At 39.1% G+C, this 19,755-nt stretch overlaps 2 protein-coding genes across 2 annotated transcripts; both read right to left on the bottom strand.

Annotated features, from left to right (window-relative positions):
- Positions 1–181: 181 nt before the first annotated feature.
- On the bottom strand, positions 182–2,098 carry ier3ip1 (immediate early response 3 interacting protein 1). Its single transcript, XM_029444684.1, has 3 exons — positions 1,936–2,098; positions 1,418–1,519; positions 182–1,050 (listed from the first exon to the last, which is right to left on the bottom strand). The coding sequence occupies exons 1-3, from the start codon at positions 2,024–2,026 to the stop codon at positions 995–997; spliced, it is 249 nt and encodes an 82-aa protein (XP_029300544.1). The 5' UTR covers positions 2,027–2,098; the 3' UTR covers positions 182–994.
- A 2,538-nt stretch (positions 2,099–4,636) lies between these two features.
- Positions 4,637–13,317, bottom strand: skor2 (SKI family transcriptional corepressor 2). The gene is made up of 8 exons (XM_029445061.1): positions 11,335–13,317; positions 10,589–10,652; positions 9,753–9,830; positions 7,405–7,470; positions 6,895–6,993; positions 6,615–6,682; positions 5,169–5,232; positions 4,637–4,672 (listed from the first exon to the last, which is right to left on the bottom strand). Exons 1-7 carry the CDS (start codon positions 13,315–13,317, stop codon positions 5,176–5,178), a joined length of 2,415 nt encoding a protein of 804 aa, XP_029300921.1. The 3' UTR covers positions 4,637–4,672; positions 5,169–5,175.
- Between the last annotated feature and the right edge of the window lie 6,438 nt (positions 13,318–19,755).

A 19,755-nucleotide genomic window follows, 5' to 3' on the forward strand; every position in this document is an offset into this window, starting at 1 on the left:
AATGAAGTGGAGCAGGGATAGATGGACAAACATGGAGTCGAAAGAAATGTCAATATTTATAGGGAGCAAAAGTGGAGACAAACTGGAAGTTGTGCTGTAAAATGCATCCCATAAGATTAAGAAGGGGGTTGAACTGTACTCTAGCTAAAGGGACTCTTCCTTTTATATTAAAAAGACAATATAAAGAATTGACTAATACATTTATTTTAAGACAACAAAACATCTCAATACTATAACAACGTTTGTGGCATTGAGAGGAAATTGATGTGTAAACGGTACAAAGGTGCATTGTTTTGAGCTGCGTTTGGCAATATTGCTTAAAATCTAGATTACACACATTTAACCAAAATCTTATCATGACAATCAGTGTAAGTTTTGTAAATTGCCCTTATGAAACACCAAGTAGGTTGTAGATTTCAAAACAATACCCAATCATATAGAAGTCTAAAATACAAATTGGAGGCAGCTTTAAAAAATATTGTAAGTTTGTAAATATTTACATATAGTCCAGCTCTACTGCAGACAACACTTCTTTAACAAGTATCTTATTGGTAACAACATTATAAAACATAAAACACATTTCATTAAACAATTGTGTCTCAATGTGTGAAAACGAGGACAAATACACTCTGTGCAGCACAAAACTTACGTTTTGGATGTCGAGAGACTCATCATCAAGTGCGGCGTTACGACAAATAATTATTTTCACTTTGTCCTTTTTGTGTGTCACACTGACAAGCAGGTTTAGGTTAGTATTAGTCCACACCAGCCATATCTTCAATGACGGGTCAATTCTTCTTTTCTTTGTGAACACCTGGAGAATCATTTTTAAGTTATTAAATTTCCATGTCAGCCTCATGGGCAAACTTCTCCACCCTGTTGATGACTGGCGAAGGCAGAAGTCTCTGAATGACAGATATTGCTGTGTGTGTTTGTGGTTGTTCCTTGGCACGTCTGGTCCTCTGACTGCATTTTGATGCTCGGTGAACAGATGTCAACCAAACAGTAACAACAGGACAATGCAGGCCGCATTCACTATTATCAAAGGCACTGTGAAAAAAGAAAAGAAATTAGCAAATTGCAAAATACTCAACTTCATAAAATATCAAAATACTAGGGCTGGCTCTCAAACTTCGGCTATGCTAAGGCTAAGCCGAGATATATTTCTCTACAATTTAACTTAACACTCTTATGTTCGTTTTGGAGTTAAGTTCTTGAAATGGAAAATACTCATTACTTTTCATTTAATTCACAGAGGAGTTTACAAAAATAGGCTTTACCATGTGGCTATTTCATATAAACTACTTATTTATACTGCTAAACCTTACTAAATATGACACTCACTCAACATTGTCTGTACTCTTAGAAGGTTACATCTATGTGTTCCTAAGGGACATGAGGAAACTAGCTTTTCAACCTCTCATGACAGTCCGGACTGAGCGAATGAGGGTGAGAATCTGGGCTTTGACTCCTGGATCATCCCCAAAACCTCCAACTCCTTGGTCAACACCCCAGCCGACTGGAGAAAGAGAGTAGATCAAAAGGGAGAAGGAGGTGGGAGTAGAAAGGAGGGGGAAGACACACAAACAGAGAGAAGAAAAGCAAACAGGAGGTAGCAATTGGTTAGAAGAGAAAAGAAAACATGACAGCAAATGTATTTGTTTAACCTTTATCATTCAGTTGTTCCCTTACTTTCCCCATAAGTAGCTCTAAGAATGGCCAAATCATCTTACACCACACTGAACATTTCTCTCTAATGAACAAACCTCAATTTTCTCCCTAAAAACCTCAATATGAGTCTCGTCAGTGTTATTACACAGGCAGCTAATAAAGTAGTAACGTTACACACCTAGCTAGCTGCTTTTAGCATGGTATACACCGTACTTTCAGTAAAATGCATGCTGCACGTTGTATAAAACATAGCAGCATACTTACATTTGCTGAGAAACCTTTCTTCATGCAACACAGCGACTGCATTAATGCACAGAATAGCGGTCTGGATGAGAGAGTACAGCGTAAACGCCATGCTGGCAATTTCTTCTTCTCCTCCTCCTTCTTCTTCTTCTTCGTCCACCACTCCCAAAGATGTAGATGCCGTAAACAGGCAGCGGACGTCGTGCAACAGAAGTAAAGGATTTCCCTATTATCACTTCGAAGCAAAGAACTAACAATAAGCTCTTTGGTCTCTATACTATAGGCAACTTTTATTTCAATTTAGTTCTTTTAAAATATAAATATTGGTGCGGGAATCAGGTCATATTTTCACATTATATGTCCGATCCTCCCTTTTTTTTATCATCTTCCTTAAAAAACAAATATAGCCTATAGATACTAAAACTTAGGCTATTATGAAAAATAAGACAATAAATAAGGCACACATTTATTTCAATTTATGAAATATGTTTCCTTTTTTTCTTCTTGTGAATATTGACTAATAAAGCCATAATTAAAGAAATAAAAGTTTTAATAAAACAAAAAAACAAAAGGATTGTTGTGGCCATGTCTAAATATATAATGTTTTCACAATATTCTCACATTCATATTATCGAAATAAAAGATGATAAGGGACGTCACAAACAGCACCACAAGTCAGTTACTTGTGGTGCTGTTTGTGACGTCCCTTATCATCTTTTATTTCGTCTTTATGTATGTTATATGTGTCTTTATTTTTCCAATCTATGTGTTTTACATTATATTTATATATTATATTTATTAGAAGGAGGTCCACCCTGTAAGGCTGTGTATCATAAGCATGAAACTAAAATTATTTATTTGTCATAAACAACAATTAGGCCTAATCATGAAGCCACATTCTGGTTATTGTATAGACTTTTAATTTACACATAAATAGTAGAGAAACTACAAGAACATATTTAAATACATCTGCATTAACAGTTTATAATGATAACATTTATCTCAGTAAATGACAACTTTATCCATTCATTCATTGCATTCTATAAACAAGGTGGGTGAGTTCTCATTTTTATTCTGTCTGACATACACTTGATCGTCATCAACATGTCGCTTTCTTTTTCTTTTAACATTATAATAAATAATATTTTCACAATCAGGGTCATATGCCCTGGTACTCAAATAAATAAACAAACAAACACATATAGATAGACTGACTGTGAGTTCAGTATTCTCACTATGACATTTTATACAGTCAGGTGAAATCATTTACAGGTAGATGTACAACACTGACAAGCGTCAGCCTTTTGCTCCTCGTGGCCCAGACACTCATTTGGAGAGCAAACAAGTAAACAAGAATTGGCCTTTAAATGTTGATTCACCATCTGACAACAACCCACACGTTTAGCTGATGGTGGCAATATTACCTTGCCTGTGGGTTAGAACATTTGGGTAGAGGATTAAAAGTACCTTCAGGGTGCCTTTCAGTAAAGGATTTTCCAGCTCTTAGATATGTTCAGAAACTGTAGAAGACTGCTTCTTAACTAAACTGTAGATGTGACACAGGATGTTGTTTTGAGGCAACTCTTCCTGTATAAATAAAAGGTGAAACATGTGCAGCAACATCGGCATTAAACATAATACTGTAGGTTTTTTTGTACACTCAGAAATCACTACCAAATACTAAAGTTCTGGGTACAAACTGTTCTGCCAGTGTGCAGTTTGCTTAAAGCGTGAACCATTTTCGTGATACCACCCTGTATTAATACTGCTCTCAAGGAATCTTTAGGTTTAAAACCCAAAAACACCAATACTTCTTTCATTTCCCCCCTTTATTTTGTTCTTCAGCTGGCATATTCAAGTCAGGGATATCTCACAGAGTAAACGTGGGTGCATCAAATCAACACCAACATCTGATCATGTTATGATAATCGGTGGTGATTTGTGTTCACAGGGAAGTTTGTTTTGGTTAATAAACACAACTGGACATGATGAGGAGAATCCCTTTGGGATCAAATGTTTCCAATGAATAAAGGTTGGTATGTTTGTTTCTCTTTAGGGTCCCCATTTGGTGATACCACGGCAACAACAATAACAACAGCAACAATCTAAGTGTGAGTCCTCCTCCACAGTCTGGTGTATGTACAGTTGGGCCAGCAGAAGTCATGGACAATAACACCCGGTCTTACTGTAGCTATGACTCTCTCCTCTTCATCTTTTCAGAGCTCGGAAAAGTTCATGGTTTTCTGACAAAGTCTACAACTGCCTTCCCGGTGGTTTTCAACAGCCGTAAAATTCACAAAAGAGAAGAAAGGCTGAGGTTGCTTTGGTCCGGGTCGGGTAAAGCTTTGAGTCTGACTGCAATGAGGGAAGAGCAGGAGTCATTATGTTTCCCCTGATGTCGCCAGTTTGTGCCCATTTTAGTTCAGTCAGTTTGTGAAATAAACTGGACTCAAGGAAAAGGAAGCAGGGATGAAACTTCTACCAGCGTGCTACTTCACTGCAGTACAAACTGCTCCAAATGGGTTTTTACTGGACAGAGTTTAAGTGCAGGGCTATTAACAGAGGTTGTACTGCAGAGGCAGAAAAAACTCTGTCCAAGGAAAACTTAAGAAATGTATTTATATACAATATAGAGTCATATTCCTTTCTGTTAGTGTCTCTCGCCTATATTTCTCTGTCGCTTTCTGTTTTTTTTTCTTTTTGGAACATTCACAGATATCCAGGCAGCTTCTTCCTCTCACATGGGCTTTTGTTGACTCTGTGAAGACAGTACATACATAAAACCCAACATTAGTGTCATGTCCTGGTTTAGTGTTTTCCAAAGTATAACAGGTGTTAATACTTATAGACTGTTGCAAAGGCTCCAGAGGCCAGTGTTAAGGGTTAGCTTGTGAAAGCCACCGTGAAGTAAAATGTAGGATGCCTGGAGCTATCAGCTGACGTTTGCTGGACCAGGATAACTTATTGTCCAGCAATTTAAACACCAAACAATAATTTAATTTCACCATTTGCCATTAAATCACCACTTGAAGACAAAGAAACCCAGTTTAATTAGCAGATTACAGCCTGGTCTGGCTGCTAAATGTGGTCTCCTTTCCAAAACACTATTAGAACAATTAAAGGCAATTAAACTTTGCTGAACTTACTCTTGGTGCTTTGTGTTATAAATAATTAAATGTTCATTTGACATCTACCATGTTAATATTTTCTATTAATAAGCTGCATTATCAAATTAATTATAAAAAAACAGGCACCTTTTAGCTATTTGTTGAGATGGGAGCTGATCTTTTCTTTTCTGATGATGTTTGCGTAGGGAATCTGAAAGAAACTGAAAAAACCAAATGACAAAATGTTAGATTCAACCTGAACATTCAAGATCTGGACAGATATGTATGAATACCAGTTTAATCTGTATATAATGTACAGTACAGTATATGGTCTTGATTGGATGATTGAGATAATCCTGGTTGTTGCTCAGATCTGTCATTTTCCACACAACTATTGCTTGTTTAACCATTTTAAAAGTCCCCAAAGGCCCCAAATAGTTGGTCACCTATGAATAAAGTCACAGCCAAACACGATAAGCACTTTACTGGTTTCTGGTGTTTAACTTTAGCCGTAAGACCATAATGCCATGCATAAGTATTATTGTTAGGGTTTATAACTTTATTTTGTTTTATAAACACTTTTTCCTATTTGTGAAAAGAAACAAGTTCCTGTAAATAATATGAATATGCCATTAGACTAATACGTACTTTAAAAAGGGAAATAAAATAAGATGTGTAACATTTAGGTGTGATATTCAATCAAAATCAAAACAATATATAATGCAGTAACATAAATCAAAAATGTTGTTGGAGTTCATTTGAATGTCTGTGTGAAATTAATGTGTCATTACTCTCAGACAGATCCATCTGCTGGTTTTAGACACATTAGTCAATTTTGAATGTTCCTTTGCGTGTACGTGCACTGCAGTGTGCACGTGCACGCTTATAAATGAGCTCGAATGCTTATTCAGTCGTCTGCCTTTGTGGTTACGTGCATGCAGCACGCTCTTGTTGTGTGTTTTTGCGTACGTGCGGGCTTTGCGATCATGTGCATACGAGCGTGTACAGTTGTTGCATGTGTCAGAAAGCAAAGACAAACAGCGTCTGTCACCCTGTCTGCCAGCTGCTCCGCTGATTGATGTGGACGGAAACACTCAGACGGCTGCAGAGAAACTTCTCACCCATGAAAGACAAACTAAATCACTGGCTCTGTCTTCTGATGGACAAATAAGCAATGGGAGAAGTGTCCACTTGAGTCCTTTTGGTGGCTTTATTTATTCTTTGTTTGATTTCTGATTTGGTTTTAAGACATGGCTTTAGATTGTGTTCTTGTCTACAGTGTTAATGTCTACAGTCTAGTACTGTTAATTGGGTTGTTATTGTCACGTTTCCTAATTTCGGCGTTTTCGTTTTCAATTTCTTATTTTCCTGCTCAAACTGTGTAATTATATTTTTACTGAAAAGTGCTTCATAATTAGTCTTCATTTTATTCCTTTTGAAAATCATTACCAAGATTGTTTTTCAAAGCGAACAGTGAGGCTTTTTAAAATTCATCAATCCATAAAAGGGTGTTTTATTTGTCGTTTAAAGGCGTAGCGATGATATTTATTTTCCATCAGTGTTCAGCACTGATTGTGTCATTAGTAGTCTTACCATCTGTAACTGTTGGACCATCTCTTCTCTGTAGGCGAGCTCTCGTTTCATCTGGTCTTGGAAATTATCTGAAATTAGAGTAAGAACCTGTGATTAGCCTGAGCAGTGTTATCATTTCAGCAGTGTTATGATCAAGACAGAAGATAGAGAGGTGGAAAAAGAGAGACAGGTACAGAGGAGAAAATGGAAAATAACTTGAGAAAGACAGAGAAGGAGAAGTTGCCCTTCGGAGTATGAAAAAGGAAATCAAGGTGAGTAAAACAGACAAAAAAAGACTTACGGAAGACAGGAAATGGCGAGGTGCCCTTCAGAGCGTGAAACTCTTGCTCCAGTCTCCTCCTGAAGTCGATCTGCTCCAGCAGAACCTTCTGGAGCTCCTCTGCAGGAGGAGGAAGGTGGAGGAGGAAGAGGAATGAGGGGGAGAGGGTTGTCCGTTAGAAATAAAAGCAGTAATATATATCTTTATTATCTTATATAATAATATGATCAATCCAACAGAGTGGCACATCTTGATCTAATCTGTCATATTGTACATATTTGTTATAGTAGTTTCTATTTTATCATCTTCATATTTGTACTGTAATTTATTTATATATATATAATATATATATATATTTATTAATTATTTATTTATGTTCTCCACTTTGTATTTTCCCTGTGTTTTTATTTCCTCTTGGTATGTTTAAAGTATGCACCAAACGCCAAGGCAAAGACCTACTTGGCTAACAAACTTATTCTGATTCTGAATGTTTAACTATAAACTGTGTGACTCAAATGACGCAATATTTACCTTTCTCCATGTTCTCGACGTCCTTCTTTAGCGGCACAGGAGAGGTAGCACCTTGGCTTTGATCACCTGAAAACATGGAGAGACTTCATTTCAGATTTGTGTTCCACATAATGTCAGACATATTTACAGTTTATCAGCTACACAGAGAGTAGTTCCATCCTAATCTACCACAACAACAGACACATCTGGATATATCTTTATGGATACTCTCTTTATGTTTGCATTAACAGTGTAAACCCTTCATCCTCACCCTAACTGACTCATCAGTCTTTATTGTGGAGCCCTGTATTTCACTCTTTGGCCTCTAGATGTCAGCGTAAGTTTGTGGTAAGACTTTGACGGCACTGTAGCTGGAGACCTTTACTGCACTCACTCCCTGCAATGTTCAATCTCTTCTTGCTGTCAGATAATATTGCTTTCTATTAAGAAAACAAAGGAACACCACTTGCGTTCAGAAATAAGAGTAAAACGATTGTGTAGCTAGTAAAGCTGAAGTGAAGGTCTGTGCTGAAAAGTTGAAGTTTAAATGGCCATTATCAATAAATAAATAAAATATATATACAGTATATAGCAAGCTTGCAGGATACTGTGTTCTGAAACTGTTGCATTCTAATGTTATATTTTGTCAATTTAATTGTTTTGACCAATACCAGTGGTTATGAAAACTACATGAGGATAGAACAACCATAGCATTTCATATGATGCATATTATATCTGTGTACGTTTTTAAAGCTTTGTTATTGCTAGAGGTAATCTACATGTTGCTTCTTCACCATCTTCCATCCGCAACACATCTTCATCACATGCTGTTTTCAAATTGACCATTTTGAAAGTTTCTATATTGTTCTTCTGTGTGTATGTATGTGTTTGCGCTAACATCTGAATTGTGACAATGAGACATTGTGCGCCTTAAATGAAGCGATCCAGCAAACTCGATATGTATATTCTCCTCCAGTCATTTTATATCCTGGCTTCTTAAGCCTCCCCGTGCTTCTCTCTCTCCCTCATTTAGAGCAGCGAGAGCTCTCCTCTCTCCTTTCCTCTCCTCTCTCTGTCTCATTTGACAAGCAAATTTGCAGACAGTGCCCGAGGATAACAACCTCGTTTGACAGTCAATTAACCGTGAATAGTCAAAGCCAAGGCGGTTTGCATTACATAAATGGAAAATTAGATTATTTTTTCTCCCTAGAAACAGAGGGAGAGTTTAAAGACAGTGGAGGGGGGGTGGTGGGACTCGGAGGAATCAGGCCTTCTAATCACGTAGAGCTTCCCACCGCCCAGGGAGACGTTTGGCAATCAGGGGAAAGGTGGTCTCATTTAATTTGTTTCGTGTAATTTTTCGAAATACATTATACATTATGCGCAAGGATCATTACGGTGTGTGTGTGTAGGGGTTGAGGGAGTGGTGGGGGGAGATATAAATGTTGGCACAGATGTCATAAAGCACTTTTAATGTCTTCCTGACAGATATAAAAAGGCAATAAGCTGTGATCTTTTTCAAACGGGAAAGGGTTTTTTGCGCTGAGGAGGGGGAAAAAAAGGCAATTATGTCGGCGGCGATATGGGTCTAGGATGGAGATTGCCAGCGCGGCTGCTTATCTCTGAGCTGATGTTTTCTTGTTGAACTATAACGGCCCCCCTAAGAGTAACAGCCGTGGCGACAATGCCGCTAAAGAGAGCAGCCGTGGCAGAGCAGCGGCAGAAGCAGCTTTCCACTGCTGTTTCAGCTCTGTGTAGTTATATGAATCCCTTAACTCACGTCTGAGAGGAGGAGGAGATTGAGGTGGATGAAGCTGAAGACTGAGGAGCTTTCTCTCACTAATTTAAGTATTCTGAGTCTCTGTGTGATAAGAACAAATGCCATTGTAACTTATGTATACAAAGTCATGTTTTTTAATCAGTATTAATGTATGGACATTTTACACTGTGCGTATTCATCCACACTACAACAGGGACTGTTGCTTCTGATGTCATTATATATTACACATTTTCCAAAACAATGTTTTAATGTTTGCTCTACCTTTGCAAATAAATGGTATTCCTGCTGTGTAGATAAGTTAATAGAGATTGTAGATCTAATTAGCTAAATTCCATTTTCTGTCCAAAGTTGCCTTTGTAAGTCTTAAAGGTTTATTTTATTTGTTGATTAATAAATGTTTGATTATGATTCAATCTGAAGTTTCATAAAGACCTCAGATTCAAACTACAATAGAGTAAAGCCAAATGCAGAAATTAAATGAACCTTGTCATCCTAATAATTATACTAATGGGAGCACCAACATGTCATTTCAGTCTACAGCTGATCTGCAACCACAATAAAAAAAAAAAACATAAGCGAATATGCATACCTGAGCTTTCCCTCCAGTAGTCGGGCGCTGAGGTCTCACTCTCTGGTACAAAAAAACTATTCTGCTCTTTGTTTTCATCTGAGAGAACATGCGACAGAGAGACAGACAGGGAGAGAGATTCAGTAAGGCCCATTGGTTGAACTGGTTATCCAGACACATGGAGATAACTAAGTGTACGCATGGTGTGTGTCCTTTGTGTGCATGTGGGCCGTGTGAGCACACCAACACAAAACACACACAAGACATTTTCTTTGGCGAAAGGTTCAGAGTGGGAGATGAGAGGAGCAAATGAAACGTCACAGGAATATGAGCCTCGCAGGGACACAGAGGCACTATAAACCCACTCACTCAGACACTAAATGAAACAAAGATGCTATAATACAACTGACTCAGAAATCTGATGAAACAGATAGCGTGTAACAGTTCGCTGAAATAGATTGGGTAATGCTATTTGATGAAACAGTGTAAAAACCTGTGATGAAACCAAGACATTGTAAAAACAACTTAAGGGTGAAAGATGTAGCATCAAGCATCTCATGCAAACAATAGAGCAAGAAAAGTGTTTTTTTGGAGATTATATATGAGAGAGAAAGTGCATTTTGGTATAATGTATTTTAACTTTTAAGAGAGACATATTTTAAAACGGGTGAATTGCAAAAAGGCTGATATGATATGTCATTATACTTTTAATGCAAGCAACAGTATCTATTACTCTAGAACTATTTGATATGTTATCTAATATGTAATCTAACATATTTACTTTTTTTATAACATCAGCATCAGAATATATATAAAGAAAAGGTTTAAAAACAAAATATCAAAATGTATGTTCTCACCAGAAATGCTGGAGTTGTCTTTGGTTGCGTACACAGGTAGTCCTTCGTCTCTATTTTTGTGAACCTGAAAAATATAGACGGTTAGATTTTCATATACATGTTATGTATCGTATAGTTCAATTACAACAGAGCAGAATATAAGTCCTATGAAGGTAGAGCACTGGCTTTGTAATTTAGATTCTTTGATGTGATGGTTATTGTTTATATCAACATGGGTTTCCTTTTTTATTCTAAGCACCTGCTATATTTTCTTATTAATCTGGATTGTTTTGTGTCAAATTTACCTCATTACTTGGCAAATGTAATCTCCCTGGTTGGCGCTTTTTATCAGCCAATGGTAGGAATTTGGAGTATATGGTTAAACCCTTTTTCTCCCCCTCTCCGTCAGATGTATTTGCAGTATGTTACTCAATGGATGATTTGACTCTGTTCTGGTTTAAAATGCTCCTCATAACACTACCTCCCTCCTCCTCTCTCTGTCTCCCAGAGGCCTGGTTAATGTGGGAGTCGACAGGTTAAAGATTAGAGTTGCCCTAACAGGCTGGGGTGACAGAGGGAGAACAAACACACCGTGGCCATTAAACAATCCGCACCTGGGCCTATTAGCCAGGATCAGAGCGGGGTGACTGTTTCAATTTCTACAGGGAGAAACCAGCCTATCAATCTGCTTATGCAGATCACATCACTGCCTGACTGCAGCACCATTTAAATAATAATTAGCTAAAGTGGCCTGCGGGGATATTTACGTTTTTGTAAGCTGGGTCCTCTCGGTGAGGCGGGGTGGAGCCGGAGAGAGGCAGGCTAGCAGTAGGGGAGGCAGGCAGGCTGGAGGACTCCTGCAGGATGGGGTCCGAGGAGGAGGGAGGGGAGGTGCTGGTGTACACCGCGCCACTCCCTCTCTCCTTCCCCCTCTCCTCTCCATGACTGTCGCTCAACGCAGGGAGGAACAGGTTGGTTTGAGTCTGTGGCGGCCTGCTTGTGAAGCTCCCTTCCTCTTCCTCGTCTTCCTGCTTTGACGACTCCACGTCCACTTCCCCCTCCTCCTCACTCTCCACTCCCTCCACTTCTCCATCGCCTCCACTTTCACTTCCGTAACTACAGCTGCTGCTGGGCGATAGCCGCTGGTGGCGATCTGATCTGGCGACTACGACCCCAAAGTCCTCATCTGTTGCCCCAGTGGCGACTCCACCGTTGCTATGGAGCTTGGCGATGCTCTCCGTGTCCTTAATGACGGGTCGGAAGGCAGAGCCGTAGCTCGGCTTCCTGGTTTGGAGGGCTGGGGTGTCGAGGAGTTTGAGCCAGCCCTCTGACGTCACAGGGCGAAGGTCAGGCGTTACTGTTGTGCACTCTGGGTCAAAGAGCCCGGATCTGGCTGCTGTAGTACCGCTGCCGGGGGCCATGGTTGCACTGACACTATTTCCGTTGCCAGCTACAGTTCCGGGCTCACTGGGGTCTGAGAGATCCAAAAAGGCCTGTCTGAGAGAGGGGTTGTCTGCCAGGGAGGAGAGGGCGCTGGGCTGAGGCTGGAGGTAGGTGGGGACAGGGATTCCTCCCGCGGCTCTTGGTGGCCAAAACATACAGAAAGGAGGATAAAAAGTGTCTTTGCGGCCAGGCCATAACAGACCCGATAACCCAGCTCCTTTCTGCCCACCTGAAACATCACTGTCATCTTTTTTCTGCTGGCATAGGCCAAATGCTGGGAAGGGATACGGCGAGGGGAAGAGCGACGTTGGAGGGAACTTCTGCAGCATGCCAAAACCTTTACTTGGGACAGGGATGACAGGGTAGCTACGTTGTGTCTTACGGGGAGACAGACTGCCCCCATCTAGATCATCGTCGTCTTCAAAGCGGGCTCTTTTTTGAGCACCCAAGTCAGGGCCCATCATGTGAACCGAACCTGAGAGATTCTTCATAGAACTCATGGAGGAACAATGGGATGAAGAGGGCAGCGCTCTCTTCCTGCTGCCTCCATTGAACATAGCTTTGACGTCTTCCCATGCGAAGACTAACTCATCAGCTGGGTGTTTGTCAGAGAGTTTGAGGTGACGTCGCCAGGAGTTAAAGTTGGCAGCGTCAGGTTGGGTGTACTTGGCATCTGGTGTGCGGTGAGAATGGAAAATGAATTTATTTGGGGAGAAGTACATGTTGCACAAGGAGCACTTGATGCATTTGGCCCTGGAGCTGTTGTAGCGTGCCGGGATGAAGTTACCACGGGAACCCCAGGCGCACTCATGTGTCACGTCAAAGGCAAAGTTGTCGGGCAGTTTTGGTGGTGCGTTCTCTCCCAGGAAGGACTTGCAGAGGCGTTCGGCCTCACGCTTTGTGATCATGCCACAACGGCGTGACGAGATGGGCATGGCGCCGGCCCGACGAAGAATCTCCAACTGAACCGGAGTGCACTGGACGCAGGTGATGCCAAGCGCCACGCGACGATTATGAATCTCATTGTAACTGTAGTTCTTGAGGAGTGTGTTGGAAATCTGTGCCAGGCAAAGTCTCTCATTGTGATCAATGACCAGCGATACAATGGGAACGCCGTATAGGATGACCTGGCCAACCTGGTTTGGCTTGAGGGGTGAGGAAGAAGAGGACGGCGAGGGAGAGGATAAGGAGGAGGATGAGGAGTGGAGATGGGCGGGTCTGGGTGGTGTCAGGGGTTCCTGCTGGTAGGGGCCTGTTGAGCTCGTCATTATGATGTCATTAGTGCTCGAAAGATGGGCCTTGTCCATACTTGGAGGAAAACTGTTTGTAGAACGGCCTGCATGAAAAGAAAGGAAGAAAGAAAGATCCACATGTTGATTTATTTTTGCCATTAAAAAGAAGTCCTCTTGTTAAAGTTTACACACACACTTCCCGTCTCTCTGTGTTACACGTAATATCAAATATACGCTAATTTGACCATGTAGGTGCCCCTCAAATAAGTTGATGTGTGGAATAAAAAAAAAAAAAAGTAGATATTGAAATATTGAATATTATTTTTAATAAATGCATATAAATGAGATGCATCTGTTATCCAATTTTATAGAAAAACACCAAAATGTTTTTATTATTTTCTTTCTTTAGAGAATTGCCTACATTTTTTAAATACATTACAAAATAAAGTAAAACTAGATTTGCCATCTGAATTATTCTTATAAAATTACTGAGGGCACAGAACAATTCTCTGTGGCACTACGTGAAGTGTTTGGTTTACAGCGATTACAACAGTAAGTATTGAACTAAATATTTCTAATCAATTTAATTTATTTTCACAAAAATTATAGCGTCCGTGGCATTTTACAGCTCTCCAATCACAGCTCTTAAGTAATGAATGTGTTTGCCTGTGTGTGTTTTCAACAGTAGTTGGCCAATAAACAAAATATGAAAGAGGATATCACAATCTTCTTACATAACAGTTACAATTAAAGTACAATATTATCCATATTTCCACACAGACACATAGGCACAAATTAATGTTTAAATGTTGTGTTTTGACATATTAAAATAACGATAAATATATCTAATAACGGTGTAACCTAAATAGTTCATCCTTGACCACCAGTGTTGGATAAAAGGAAACACACAGCACACAGACATCATTTTAAGACAGTTTAGGTGGCAATTCTTGGGAAAATAATCAGACTACAGTTTTATTAAACTACTATGTCAACCACATGTTCCTATAAGAAAGTGTGCTGTGGTACTTTGATGTGTCTATTCTGTCTTGTCTAAATGCTGAATTCCTTTACATTTTTTAAGTTTTCCTATTTATTTAGATATATTTTAAAAGCAATATCATGAAAATGGCAGGACATTTACTTTGAAGAGAATGTTTAACTTAAAATGTGCATGTGCTGGGTGACATACAAAATACATTTGTGCTATTACTTCAACACTATACTGTAATGTTTTGAATGTGCAATATAAAGCACAATTGTTTAACTTCATAGTAAAAGTCTGCTTATTGGTGAATAAGTTACATTGCTTGGAAATAGGCTTTTGTGTTTCATAAAGAGGACACCTCCTGAAATGTATAGTTAAGACATTCTCATCTCACCTACAGCACATCCATATTTTTTTCTGTGCCATTTCTTATATGGTTTAAGAACACATAAACTACAGAAAAAAAAAATGTTTAAAATAATAATAATTTCAGGAAATGTTTGTTTTAACAAATAGGCCTAAATTACGAATATATATGACCAATTATTTGCACAGTGCATTCAAGAAAATATTACTATAATAGCTAAATATAATACAGAATTACAAGGTGACAGGTTAAACAGATATTAAACAGACAGCTGCCGTTTTGAATTGGAACAATTTATTACAGCGCAATAATAAACTGTTTGGCTGGGAAGGAGCGGGACGCAAGTGCCAATAAAACAGTTAACACTCTAACTCAATAGTTTAGAGTTTGGCTTTAAACTACACAATATATTTAACTACTATAATTTCAGTTCAGCCCAAGTTTAATTCCAAGCAAAGTTGCAGTAGACCTTTATTTAACTAGCACGCTTGCCAGTTAGTACGGCACTATGTGTATCCATGGAACAATAAAGGCGGACTTAACGGTAAAGGTTTATGTAGCAATGCGATGGTAATAATACATTAGTAATAATTATAATAATAATAATAGTAATAGTAATAATAACAACAATAAAATAATACGCCACTGGCCCACAGTCATTTTAAACTATGGCTAAAGCAACGGAATGTAAAACGACTACACACATCTTCTCAAGCATTTTCTCCGGTAGACTATATCATTTTTTAAATCTTGTTTTCTGTCAAACAGTTGTCGTTAAGTATGTACATTTTTACCAACCATTTGAACTAACTTTAGGCTACAGCAGAAATGTTGGAGCAGTCCTTACCTCTGACTCCCGAGAATACTCCCAAGACGGTCACAGCGTATCCAAAAAATACCCCCTTCACAAGAGAAATCGATTTATCCTACGCAGCTTTAAAACACTCATTTTTTTTTATCACGCACACGTACAAATTTCACTGAGTTGTATCCGGGAACACATGGAATCGGTACCGGCTTTTGTCTCCAACTGTCTAGTGAGGAGCTGCTCGTGAGATGTGAGTAAACTGCGACGCTCGCGCCGGCTTTATTCGCTTTTCAGAGACACCACGCGCTGTACTAATCTCTCTCTCTCTCTCTCTCTCTCTCTCTCTCTCTCTCTCTCTCTCTCTCTCTCTCTCTCTCTCTCTCTCTCTCTCTCAGTCTCCCCTCCTCTCTCTCATCCAGGACACACAAGTATGCACACTTTATTCCTCCTCTCTTTCACGCGCTGTGCTGGCCCGTCCAGCCCAACAGCCAAAATGATGTCTTGCTGACTGACACCAACAGGACAGCCGGACGGAGGGAAGCACAAGCCTGCTGTAGCCTACTCATACACATTCGCGCGAATTTAAGAATAGCACAATTTTATCTAATTAACTTTATTAAAAGCAGTTATAACTACAGCCCATGCTGTCGCCATCAGATGGGTGTCTGCTGGTCAACCGCACGCTTGACGGGGGGGTTCTTTGACATTTAATAGTTTGGGGAACTAGTATGACTTTTGATACATAATCCGTGAGATGCAAATTAATTACCAACAAACTGCAGGCAGACGTGTTTGGCATGGCTATGTGACTGTTTAACACAGAAACAGTGTGGACTAACACATTACATAGGTGCCAAAGAAAGAAAGAAATAGCAGGCAGGCAGTCATTCAACATGTGCAGGTTGTTCCCAGGAGATAAAAAGCAGCAGGAAACATATAGCCTATATCATCTGTTGTAATTGAGGGTCAGAGGAACTCCCTGATAGCGCCCAGTGCATAAAAGGCAGTGACAATTCACTTGAAGGAAGCTCTCAAAAAGTGTGCAGTGTGAGATAATTTCATACAACAGAATGGGGGGTCCGGCCAATTGTTCCCTCAGAGGGCCCAGCAATTCCTAGCTACTCCCCTGCTCCGAGCTCTTAAACAGGGCATGTTTCTCCTGCTGCTCAATTACTCCTTCCACTAAAAATATGCAGGCAAATTACAGATATGAAGGCGCAGACCTAAATATGAAGTCTATAACCCAGATATCAGCAAATGTCTGAAGGACATCTATCTCTGCATGGGGATGTAGGGTAGTGTTGTCCCAAATACTGATTGTCCTTGTTAATTAAAACAACTTAATGAAGTTGTTTTCAGGACAAATTATTATGTCGCTTATGTTTCATGTATGGGACGTAGGAAACTATTAAAAAAACTTTATGCCTGCAATGCCTGATCAAATGGGATGCCAGTTTTTGACATTTACCATGACCTGTAAGGGGGGGGGGCGGGGGGTTCAACAGTTAAAATAGATAGGCTAATTACCATGAGGCAGAAAACAAGCAGGAGTCTGTGAGCACTACACAGACATTAAAGGATGTCTTCCCAAAGCTGCAGTCAAAGCTGCATTGTTACTTTAATTTGCCTTTTTGGTTTTTACATGTTTGTGAGTAATTTGGTAAGATTTTAATTTAAGTGTGTCAAAACATCCTTTCCTAAATGTTTCTAAATGTTTTATAAACACCCTGAAACTCATAAAAACACTGAAACTATGTGATGCAACTTGTTTTTTTCTAAATGTATCTCTCTAATCAATTCTCAATCTGTTCTCGCCCAATCTTTTCTCAATAGCATCTTGATAAACATGACATAAATCTGTGCGTGTGTGCGTGCAGCTCGTGTGTGTGAGTAAAAGCGACACAGCAGAGAGCACGAGCCCCATCTGCTCCTTATCAAACCAATTTAGGTTGTCAACGCGCGTGCTTTTGTCTCGCGGACAGACGCCACGGGAACACTATAGCTGAGATGGGACAAGAGTGGGGGCCGCGGGCGCGAGCCACGCACGGGCCGCAGCGATTGAAACGGGTGACGTCACAATAGAGATGAGAGGAAATAATAATAAGATACAAAAAGCGAGTAGATGAGCTTTAAAAGCTAATAAATAAAAATTGTGCGTACAAAAAATCCCTGTCGGCAAATATGAAGCTTATACAATCAAATATGTTGTAAAGACTTTAGTGTTGAGTTTATAGCCTACTGACTTTTATGGTATGTGTATGTCCAATGTTATCATTTAAGGTCAGTTCCATAAAAGATAAAAAGGTTAAATCTTTAGCCGATTTAAAAAAAGTTTTTAATACATATTTGGAATTTTGCTGAAGAGTTATGTTGTGTAATGTATGCTTACACTGGCTTTTTTTGTTTGCTTGGAAGCTTTGATAATCTCTCGCTGAGCAATGTAGAGCTTCTTATTATAATAATAAAAATCTAATATACTAAGTTTATGGCTACACTGACATCTCTAATAAAATAATTAGTCAACTGGCGAATTCCCTGTTTTAAACGACAATAATGATTTTTTTTTTTGAAAAAGCATATTGATGCACAACTTTCTCCAAGATAAGAAAGATGTCTCTGATATGTTATCAAAAGCGAAGCATGTCTAAACCATGTGAAGCAGGAAAAGGCTTATTGGAATACAATAGCGCTATTAGCCCCTTTGGAATACATTTCACTTTCTTCATAATGCATTAGCCCGTCGCCCTACTGAGAAATTAATCATGCGTTAAAAAAAAGAATTGCTTGTGTGACCTCAAAGGGTCAAAGCAGGGAGAAAGAGGGAGAGAGAGCTCAAAACCTAATAAATTAAGAGCTACAACACTAAGTGAGCTTGAGACATTTAACATCAAATCTGTCAATAAATGAAACATGCCCCGGGTGAGTGATTACCATATTGAAATGCATCATATCCTTTTCTCAAAACGCACTGGAGCCAGCCTGAATCACCACAAAGCACCGATTTATTTTTTTCATTTATATCGTTCAATTATTTTCCAAAAAATGAATTTAATCTTGGTTAAATAAAACAAAAAAATATTTTTAAAAGTTATTATCATCATTATTTAACGGTCTTTCCGGCCTCACTCAAAATTGTTTGGATTATTTCTTTAATTAAAAATCGGTATTTAACCATGTGACAAGCTACATATTCCAGCCAATCCTGTAACAACCCACCAGTGCTTTTATTAATTTATTGTGGATTTAAACGCAGAAGTAGGCTACAATATGGTGCACAGTCGCCCTGCATACCCCCGTTTTAATCCTTACTTAATGCCGCGCGTCTTTTACTGAGTGGGAGTCTTCTGTTCGTCTGCAGCGAAGATTTACTGTGCATTACAATTAACACACATCTTAAATAAATTGGAAAATAATAATAATGACTATTATTGACGTTCTCTTTAAGTCCACCCATTCCTCTTGATGAGGAAAATAAAGGATTGTGGATTTGGACAGGGGAGTGGGTTGTGCGCGTGTGTGTGCAGCACGTTCCACTGTGCCACCATGCACGCGTCACTCTCTCCTGTTATATCTGTTTTATTGCACCATGGATACACTAATGCTATTCAGATTATTTATCAGAAATGACTCATTTAGGCATATAACAGAATGTTATGAGGCTACATTGACATCTATTGCATCCTATAGCCTATTAAAGCAAGGGCCGCTCTGTTAAAGCAAAGACGAGTGAAACTATTGTCTTTCTGTATATTTTGGTCAATTTTCTTTTTAAATAATAAATATTATTTTAAATGTTACTAGCACACAGAACATACTGTGTAATATCCATAGTACCAGTAAGGGTGGAGCCATCCTTTCTAATTAAGCTTTTATTTGTCATGTTTCTATTTTTACAGTGTTCCCATACCAGGAGAGACGCAGCCTGTGAACGATGCTCAGTTTGTTAGATGTGAGCTCAGCCTGAGGCGGTTGTACCAATTAGCACGCCAGACCAACCACTAAAGATTCCCATATTTCATAGAAGATCTGGAACATTAGCCAGAGTGAATTATTGAAAAAATATGTATTTAAAAAAAAAAAAACACATGATGCAATGCTCAGTGTCTTCATCAACCATGAATGCACTATAGGCCTCAAATCCGTTCTAATTGAATACATAGGCCCCATAGGATTTTATTCATTTATTTCTTGTTTTTTTTATTGCTTTTTTATTCAAGAGGAAATCTTTTTATCCCCCTCAAGTTTCTGCATAATAATTAATTTGACCATAATGTGACGCATGTAACGTAGGTCAAAGATTAAATCACCTTTTTGTTTTTAATCCCTCTAATGACTTTAAAATCCAGACAG

The sequence above is a fragment of the Cottoperca gobio genome, chromosome 12 (genome assembly GCF_900634415.1).
Source record: "Cottoperca gobio chromosome 12, fCotGob3.1, whole genome shotgun sequence".
NCBI lineage: Eukaryota > Metazoa > Chordata > Actinopteri > Perciformes > Bovichtidae > Cottoperca > Cottoperca gobio.

What these genes read in the sequence shown, in the direction of transcription:
- skor2 (XM_029445061.1), bottom strand. Translation starts at nt 13,317, where the DNA reads ATGGACAAGGCCCATCTTTCGAGCACTAATGACATCATAATGACGAGC. An exon ending in CGTCGAGAACATGGAGAAAG is followed by an intron (nt 6,994 to 7,404) that starts GTAAATATTGCG and finishes CTCCTCCTGCAG; the next exon opens with AGGAGCTCCAGAAGGTTCTG. An exon ending in TGGTCCAACAGTTACAGATG is followed by an intron (nt 5,233 to 6,614) that starts GTAAGACTACTA and finishes AGTTTCTTTCAG; the next exon opens with ATTCCCTACGCAAACATCAT.
- ier3ip1 (XM_029444684.1), bottom strand. Translation starts at nt 2,026, where the DNA reads ATGGCGTTTACGCTGTACTCTCTCATCCAGACCGCTATTCTGTGCATT. An exon ending in AGAAAGGTTTCTCAGCAAAT is followed by an intron (nt 1,520 to 1,935) that starts GTAAGTATGCTG and finishes CTCTTTCTCCAG; the next exon opens with TCGGCTGGGGTGTTGACCAA. An exon ending in AGTCCGGACTGTCATGAGAG is followed by an intron (nt 1,051 to 1,417) that starts GTTGAAAAGCTA and finishes CTTTTTTCACAG; the next exon opens with TGCCTTTGATAATAGTGAAT.